General features: G+C 47.1%; 1 protein-coding gene and 1 pseudogene across 2 annotated transcripts; both read left to right on the forward strand.

Annotated features, from left to right (window-relative positions):
• Positions 1-5,657: 5,657 nt before the first annotated feature.
• On the forward strand, positions 5,658-6,286 carry LOC123171220 (thaumatin-like protein 1; annotated as a pseudogene).
• A 2,100-nt stretch (positions 6,287-8,386) lies between these two features.
• LOC123170243 (uncharacterized) lies at positions 8,387-9,379 on the forward strand. 2 transcript variants are annotated; one of them, XM_044588072.1, is made up of 2 exons: positions 8,387-8,475; positions 8,666-9,379. In XM_044588072.1, the coding sequence occupies exons 1-2, from the start codon at positions 8,461-8,463 to the stop codon at positions 9,212-9,214; spliced, it is 564 nt and encodes a 187-aa protein (XP_044444007.1). In that variant the 5' UTR covers positions 8,387-8,460; the 3' UTR covers positions 9,215-9,379. The 2 variants fall into 2 exon arrangements, with proteins under 2 accessions (XP_044444007.1, XP_044444008.1); XM_044588073.1 differs by having other exon boundaries at positions 8,391-8,475; positions 8,669-9,379.
• Positions 9,380-9,670: the final 291 nt, after the last annotated feature.

Consider the following 9,670-nt stretch of genomic DNA (forward strand, 5'->3'; position numbering starts at 1 on the left):
TTGGATAGCGGCCTCCCGCATCCGTGTCCGCGGACTGTAACCCCCCCCCCCCCTCCGCCCCCCTTGTCTACGGACAGATGCGGAAGGAAATTTGCGGGTTACCATTGGAGATGCCCTAACCAAGTATTACGGTTAGCCCCTAAAGATAAAGCATGTTTTGCAAGATTGTGTCCCCCCATCTTTGGAGAATAATCTGAAGAATTATTATTTTTGAAGGGCCTAGATGAGAGAAAAATTAGTGTTTTGGCTCCCCCCTAGATCTTTGTCATTTACCTTGTCTACCTCCGACACTGGCTACGACCAACAGACCGTGGTGGGGGGAGAGGTATTTTTTGCTGGAACCATGCGTCAGTTTTGCTTCAACTGGCAACTTTTTTGCTGGAACCACCAATGGGACCAGCACGACGGGGCAGCTGCATCATCGGGTTTTGTTGAGTTAATTGCACAGAAGTACCACAATTGGGGCATCACATGCAGATTGGTACCATGATTGCTAATTTTTGCGTGTCAGTACCAACATTGCTCCTGGTTTTGCAAATAGGTCTAAATTGCGTATAAACACGTATTGACGGTGTATCTGACCGGCGGGGCCCGCCCGTCAGGTGCCGACATGGCATGTTTTTTGCAAAAAAAACCCTTACGTTGTATGTAATCACAAAAATGCCCGATTTTTTTGCGGGAAAAAGGCTTCATGAGAGGCTTTCTTTTTTGTTCGCAATTTCCATCACTGAATCTGGGCTGGTTTGAAATTTTCCGCCACTGGAACAAATAATAAAAGAACAGAAAAATAAGGAGCGATGGGAATCGATCCTGCAGCCTGCAATGCACAGGCGGCCCTCGCTAACCAAGACGCCACAGCGCAGTTCGCGTTCGAATACAGGCGTTCCCTTTCTTATACGATTGCTGAAGCGCTGGGCCGGCCCACCGAAGCCTGCATTTTTTTTCGTTTCGCACTTAACTGGCGCGCGTGTTCGAGGTAATGCCCACCGAAGTGAAAAATATTACAGGTACATTCATCACTCCAACTACAAAATTAACATGTCATTCTTACATGATGTTAGAAAATATACATATGCGCCTACACATAAACAATAAGAACTACTAAATTTGTATTTCAGGAATAAATTGAAAATAGAAACATGATAAAACTATCAAAAAAATTATACAAGATATAAATTGAATGTGACTCATCATAAAAGGTACATTTATTATGGCATGCCCGACAAGCAGGTAAATGATAAATGTATAAGAAATATATTCAATGAGAAAAACATACATACCTAAGACAAAACTATATTTACAAAAATACTTATATTTATAAACATCATCACATTTGGTTCCAATTTTTGTTTACACAAATTAAATAAGATGTTTTCAGTATTAAACATTCTAAAGTTCTAGCCCGGGCATCGAGCGGGCCACGTTGCTAGTTTCAAAAAAAGTTCATCGATTCAAAAAATGTTCACGCGTTCAAGAAATGTTCACCAAAAATAAAAACATGTTCATGAGTTCCGAAAATTGTTACCAAATCTCAAATGATGATATTTTAATTCCAAAAATGTTCATGGTTTCAGAAAATGTTCACTAATTTTAAAAAAGGACCATGATTTCAAATAATGTTTATTATTATGATTTTTTTCATTATTCAGAAAATGTGCATGAATTTGAAAGATGTTTCCATAAATGGAAAAGAAAGAAGATAAAGAAAAAGAAATAATGAAAGGAAAAAATTGAAACAAAGACAAACATAAAATAAGAGAAGAAAAAACTAAAATGAAAAGGTAAAAAATTAAAAGGAAAAGAAAAAGAGAAAGAGAAAATAGAAATGAAAAGGGAAAAAGTTAAAAGAAAGAGAAACCAGAAGAGAAGAAAACCGGTTCAGGAAAGATTGTAGAATCTACCAAAAACTGGTGGATACAGGCTCACGGGGAGGATATGTGCTGCGTATCCATGAAGAACTAAAGAATAAGAAATGCGCGCCAGTTAAGTGCGAAACGAAAAAAAAATGCAGGCCTCGGTGGGCCGGCCCAGCGCTTCAGTCTCCGCTGTGGCGTCGTGGTTAGCTCCTGCTGCCGGTGGACTGCAGGTCGCCGGATCGATCCCTGCAAGCGCCTGATTTTTCTTTTCCTTTCTTTATTTGTTTTAGTGGCGGAAAATTTCAAACCAGTCCAAATTCGGTGGTGGAAATTGCGACCCAAAAAAAAAGCCTCTCATGGAGCCTTTTTCCCGCAAAAATTTTGGGCATTTGTGTGATTACATACAACGTAAGGGGGTTTTCTGCAAAAAAAACATGCCACGTCAGCACCTGACGGGCGGGCCCTGCTAGTCAGATACACCGTCAACGTAAGCGCCTGATTTTTCTTTTCCTTTCTTTATTTGTTTTAGTGGCGGAAAATTTCAAACCAGTCCAAATTCGGTGGTGGAAATTGCGACCCAAAAAAAAGCCTCTCATGGAGCCTTTTTCCCGCAAAAATTTTGGGCATTTGTGTGATTACATACAACGTAAGGGGGTTTTCTGCAAAAAAACATGCCACGTCAGCACCTGACGGGCGGGCCCTGCTAGTCAGATACACCGTCAATACGTGTTTATACGCAGTTTAGACCTATTTGCAAAAAAAACCTGGAGCAATGTTGGTACTGACACGTAAAAATTAGCAATTATGGTACCAATCTGCATGTGATGCCTCAATTGTGGTACTTCTGTGCAATTAACTCGGTTTTGTTGGAACCGCCAATGCGGATAGCTACATCCGGCATATTTTTTGCTCAACCATCGATTCGAACAGAACATCACGAGATGTTGCGACCACCTGAAGGCCACGGGGCAGACACAATCGGCGATGATGGGGACCGCCCAGTGGCTGCGTTTGCTTGAACCGGTGGGCCTTGAGCGAATCAGTCGAGCGAGATTCCGGGGCCTTGCCCTTGGTTGCCACGGTGCCGGCCGCGCGAGAGGCACGACGGTCCCGGCCGAGGCGGCATATCGCGCGGCCGCCGTGTCTCTTACTTACTAGCAGTAGTACTAGTACTAGCCATACCCGCGCGGCGGCACGCCGCGCCCTGTTGATATGGTACATGTGTATACGCTTTTGTTGGCTCATGTGATAAAAAGTAACAGCTCCATATGTGTAAGTTTGTAGTTATAATCTGTACAGTACAAGAAAGCAAGCTATGGACAAGAACAATTTGGAAATGATACATTTATTATCACCATGAGTGCTACGCCTTTCAAGATGGAAATTATAAAAGTGGAGCCGGGGAGAACCCCTTTGATTCAAAAAAAAGATGGAAATTATAGATCCGACATTCTAGTAATACTAAGATGAAATGATTTTTAACAACTTTTTTACACCTGAAAACTTAAAAATGAACAGAAAATACGCATGGAATGATTACCTACAATCACACTCTTTCAATGAGAGAAAAAAAATCAAATTGCTCTACTCCCTTGCTCAGTGACCATGGCTAAACCTATCAATCCATTTGGACCATAATCAATTTGTGAGAATATTTTTTAGGGAAAGTCTTTGCAAACACAAAAAATCAAATCACTTCTCAATGAAATTAGGAAGTGACAAACGGCAAAGAAGACATAGTGGTCCTCCAATGCATGAGCTAGTAAATTGATACTACATAATAAAATTATTGGTATCAACACAACGCAACATCAACCATTCACTAATGTTTGGAAATTTTCATAAGCTTCGTCACCACATCAAAATCGGAGCTGCACTACAATTTTACAAACAGACAAAAAAACAAATAGAAAACATATTTACAGAATTCTAGATCTGATTTTCTCCATTCGAAATGCAGGCCGAATATCAATCAAGTTCATTAGATACATAGCATGACAATCAGAGCTCTAATTTACACCGTGTACATTTCTAGTTGTTGGTCTGATCTAAATGCAGATTTACAATTAGAGTGCAAGATTCTACTACCATTTTTTGTTGTTCGGCATTTCAGTACCTCATCTAGTGACAGCGTGCCAAGTTAGCAGCACCAATGAGTTAAAAGAAATAAATATGGTCAGCAACATAGATAGTTACGAAAAGGGAAATAATTGGCAGCATGAATAATGGAGCTAGTTCGCAAATAAAATGAATAATGGAGCTAATAATGGAATGTACCCTCATAACTAACCACTTATACATCTATCTTATCCGAGTGTCCCTTTACAGAATATCTTGTAATGTGATAGCTGCATTCTTCCCTCTAGAACCACAATAATTAGGTTGTTCAGATTGAATGCGGAAAATTCTTCACCTTGTTTTTACTAAGTTGGTTTACCTCCCTATGGAATATGAGAGAATCTTTCCAGATATGAGACATCCTCTCAAACATTAGACATAAACAATACATAGCGAGCACAATTAGCATTATTGTATATCCAAAAAATATCCATTTTTATTGTTTCTCGAAAGATAGTAAGATGATTTCAAGACAAATGATGCTAGTGATGTATAGAGACCAGAAAAGTATGAGTTAAAATAACTGAGACACCGCACATGCTACAATGAATTGCTCTGTTGGCGCCTCCTCCACATCCACAATGGCCATATAGGAAATGACCGAAGTGGTGCGATGCAGTGGTTTCTGCGCCCAACCACGACTGGAGCTCCAGCAAGCGACGACAAAGGCGTGGTGGGGAAGGGGAGATTTTGCACCAAAAAAGCGTGGGGATGGGGAGATAGCAAGCTTCGCAGTGGAGCTGACCGAATGCTGGGTGGAGGGGGGAGGAGAGGCATCTTATGGAAGCATATAGCGGCAAGGCAGTGATGAACCGTACACGTAACTCGATGGAGTTCTCCAAAAAGAGGGAGATACTCAAGAGATTTCGGGATGGCTCAGCGGTAAACACAGGAAAACACCAGCACAACACTCATATAACAGGAAAAAAGAGAGTACCAGAACGTGACATATCAATGGTAATACCCGCGCATCAAACACAGTAGTGGTTCATGCAAAGTGGCCGGAGGACAGTCCCTAAAAAATACGCATGCAAGAGTGCATGCACGTAGTCACATCACAACTAATCCCATGCTGAAGACCGCTTCGCTCCAAAAACTGTGCCGGTGCATGCCAACTGTGGAAGCGAATCACAGACCAGCCAATCCATGCACCATTGCAGTGCAGCACATCATCTCTGACTCTCAATTAATCAGGAACTAAACATTTTCTCCCTGCACCTCACAAAAAAAAAATTCTCCCTGTGCATGATGATCTCGGTGGGCTGAGTACGGCAACATGAAAGGACGGATAAGTGGAAGCGGCTCGGGCATGCATGTCCGTCATGGTCGCCTCGGAGTCGGGTCAGGCGGAGGAGCAGGTTTGCCAGACCGTCGTCGATGGACTGTCGGAGAGCTGAGGGGGGACGTGCATGAGAGAGGTAAAGGGAGAAGACATCGCCTCGATTTGGCTGCTGTAGAGCACTCACACAAACCTGCACCCGCACCCGCCATGCATCAAGCACGCGCACACACATACACCTAGCGTTTCACAACAGAGCCAAGAGAGCGAGCAGGATGCAGCCGTCCTGTGCTCAGCATCCTGCTGTTGACGCTCGCAATGTAAATACTTCTTGCTCAATATTGGGGCTGTTAAATATCCGGTTACTATTAGTACAACTTATGATAATCGGTGGACAATTGGTAATGGCGAGCAGGAACACGACAGGCGACACTAACCATGAAACGAACAATTGCAGCTACACCGTGTGACCGGGCATCCTCACAAACGCGGCCGCCGCGCAGCAGCCCACCACCGGTTTCGTGCTCTCCCCGGGCCAGTCGCGCACCATGGTTGTCATGAATGGCTGGTCTGGCCGCATATGGGGACGTGCCACCGACGATTACGGCTCTGGCGCCGTTGAGTGCTCTGGCTGCGGCACCGCACCACCGGCCACACTGGCCGATTAATTCTCACTTCCGGCAGGGCCGACGACTTCTACAATGTGAGCCTCGTGGTCGGCTACAACATGCCGATGGTGGTCGCGCCGCCGAACGCAAACTGCGAGCAAACGAGCTACCCCGCCGACCTGAACGGGCCATGCCCGCCGGAGCTCCGAGTCGTCGTGGCCCACGTGAAGGTGGCATACTTGGACCTGGAGCGCACGCGAAACGTTTGCGGTGGAGGCGTACTGTTGCAGCAGCGCCCACGACACGCCGGCGACGTGCGCTCCCACCGCCCCCTGTGGCTCTTCAAGGCCACGTGCCCGCGCGACTATAGCTATGCCTGTGAGGATGGGAGCGTATACAATGGCGTCCTCGTCCTCTCGCAATAATCGCTACTCTACTTCTATCGCTCCTTCTCTTCTCTGTTGCACTTCTACCGCAGCCACATCGCAGATGCTCGCATCCTCTACCACGACAACCGAATTATTGGTTTCCCATCATCAAGGCACACGATCCCTGCGCGCTAGCACCAGGCCGGCGTTGACCGTCCCCTATGCCTATGCGGCCGGCTAGGTCATGGCGCGCTCCACGCACGCCGAACGACCCGACGTGCAGGACAGCGCTGCTGTCCAGCTTCTGCGCCGACGTGCTCTTCAGCATGCTCACCCGGCCACCGGCGAGACAAATGGGGGGTGGATGGTTCTCAGCCAATTTTCAGTCTCGGAAAAAGCCACAGAAGAAGCACCTAGGCCTTACGATACGGCGGGCGATGGCGGCGTTCCATGTCGTTACCTTGATGAAGGCATCGTCATGTGACTACCGTCGACCCACTCGTACTGCTCCGGGGGAAACCCTAGGATCTAGTGTTCCAGACCGGATGGTGGCGGCACTGCGGTGTCGTTTCTCTCTTGGGAGCATCGTTTGTGGAGCAGTGCTGGAAGTCAGAGGCAGGAGGCGGAGCGGCTTCGTCTTGCACGGAGCTTCGGTGGAGATGTCAAGTCATGCCTGATCGACAGGTGCTACGCTTGGTCATGCCTGGTCGGCAGGTGCTACGCACGACAGATCCTCCAAGGACTTCAAGCTGTGTTGGCTGGTGGTACTTGGCAGCATGGCGCTGAGGTGTATCAGTGGCGACCGCGACGTGTTCAGCTGTTTGCGCGCAGGGAGGAGGTGTCGTTGGGCGCCGTGGTGGCGTCGACGATAGCTGGACCGAGCAAGGTTGATGCATCAGTACAGTTCTGAAGATGGAGCGGTGGCAGTTGGCGGCGGCGGCCTCTGAGAGCACGCCGGACCAGTGTGTGTCCCATACCCGGCAAGTGGCTAGGTTGGGGTCTCGGGTCTTAGATGTTAGGCTTGGCTGCGATGTCTATTTGGTATTAGGCCCAGGCTATCTGCGCCCCTTCATCAACTGAATAGGTGTAGCGACAGTTTGTTGCTTGGACGGCGGCTTTAGCCTTACTGTTGTATGGCTTTGTAAGGTCTTGTGAGAATAATTAATAAAATGGCCGTATGCATCGCCCAGATGCAGAGGCCGGGGTCATCCTCCTTTTCTAAAAAAAAACCTAGGCGTTACGATTTTAGCATGGCGATGAATCAACCAGAACCATCGACAGAAGCAACAATCCAGAAAACATGGTCAAAGCGGCACCGTCAAAAAAAAGGCTAGGCATCTCGTACGTGGATTCGGCGGAAACAAACACGCGTGCAGAGGCAAACACACATCAACCCACACGTGCCTTGCAAGTCAACGACGGCCCACATACAACATGAATGGCTAAACCCACACGCGAGAAACCCAATCACGTTAAGAAAATTTACATGAGAGACTTACGGCCACACAAACTTTTCTACACAACTACATCCCAAAATAATACACGTGTCCACGATGCATACGCCCAGAAGTTGCTATCAACCAAGTGGTAAACTGTGAGAACGTAAACTTCGTTAGATATAGTGTTCTGGGTACTATGAAGAAAAAATTACTAGTAGTACTACTCTCTCAGCTTAAAATAAGTGTTTTAACTTTTTACTGGCAGCCCAAGCGAATGGCTCGGCAGCTGGGTAGCCGTGTGTGTATTTGGTCGATCACATCACATGAGCGAGCGATCTGGGAGAACGGGGAACTGGTGGCGCCTGTCCCGTACAGGCTCTACACCGCGCAGCACATCGAGCCCGATCGATCTCATGTCGCCTCTCCGCAGGACATCACCCCGTATCCATGCAGAGCTCCACTTCAGTGAGCTGTCATTGATCCAAGGCTCGGAGAGGTAGCTGGAGACACCGTATATATAATCCCAACTAAAGTTCTCTTCTTCTTCTTTTTTTTCTTCTTTTTTGGAGGATAACCCAACTAAAGTACTCGATCCAAGAAGATCTCGTGATTATTGGTTCATGCATGTAGAGATCGACCTACTGCCTGCTAGCTGCTTCTAGTTCATCCGGCACCTCTATATAACCACCCTGAACCTCACATACGAATGCCATCCAATTGAAGCTACTCTTCTGAATTATACCACTCGCTCACAGAACGTTGGCACTGTCTTTCCTCCTGCTGTCCTGCACGATGGCGGCGGCTCAGGTTTTTAGTAGCTACCTGCATCTTCTTGATCAGTCTCTGATATTGTGTTGCATATGTACTAATCAATGAACATACAACTAATGGTGCCATGCATATATACATGAGCTGTTGGACTTAGTACGTGGTAGATTGTTGGTTTGATGTCGGATGTTAGTCACTTTGATGTCTCACTTTTCGATCGAATGTTCAGCAGGTCATGGCAGCACCCGTTCATGACAATAACAATTGCTCAAAGGAGGAGAAGAACCGTGACATCACCCAAGACATGCCCTTCACCGAGGCGGAGGAACAAGCACCTGATGCAAAGGTGCGTGACAACGGCGACTCCATGGACGAGGAGGTCACGATCGCGGTTGATACGGATGAGGGGCGAGGCTTAGCACAGGAAGTCGAAGCCAAGCTCGCCGTCGAGCCTGCAGAAGGTGGATTAAAGGAAACCAAGGAAGGAAGACCCCGCCCGGCAAAGAAGACTGAGAAGGCGGCCGCCAAGGGGGCGGTCGTCCCCGTCGACGACCACACTGCTGATGAGGCTGCTGAGCCGAAAGGGGCAAAGAAGGCCGAGAAAGCGGCGGCCAAGTGGGCTGTAGTCCCCGTCGACGACGACACTGAAGATGAGGCCGCTGCGCCGGCGGATCAGGCACCGGGGCCAGCGCCTATTGCTCATGAGGAGGCGGCGGAGGCGGCCTGCGAGGAAGCGATCAAAGGTGGCACGAAATGTGAGAAAGCTCACGAGGAATAGGGGATGTGTTGTGGTGGTTTGCTTTGCCGGATTCAATAACGTAGCGATAAGGTAGTGAATTCGGTCGGGTTTAAGGTTGTAATCGAAGCAGTCAGGTGGCGTTGATCACTTGGTATCGTGCAGGGTATTGCCTACAATAAAACAAATCGTGTGGTGTTTTTCTTACCCAAAAAGCATCATACCCCGCTTTATAAATACAGCCGCACCGAAATCGAAGGTTCACACACGCAACAAGGTTCAACAGAAAATAAAGGGAAGAAACGAGATAGTGCTAGCTAGGGGCAACACAAGAAGCCCACCCAAAGATACAAAACACACAAGGCTCAAGGGGATAAGTAATCATCAGCAGCCTGGATGCCAGCTCCTTGTGTTTCCACGTCGAATTGATGATGGCCGGGCTATCCTTCTGTTTGCTGAGGGTTTCCATAACTACAAAACCACATAGTTTCAAATTCA

Source organism: Triticum aestivum, chromosome 7D, assembly GCF_018294505.1.
Source record: "Triticum aestivum cultivar Chinese Spring chromosome 7D, IWGSC CS RefSeq v2.1, whole genome shotgun sequence".
In the NCBI taxonomy this organism is placed as follows: domain Eukaryota; kingdom Viridiplantae; phylum Streptophyta; class Magnoliopsida; order Poales; family Poaceae; genus Triticum; species Triticum aestivum.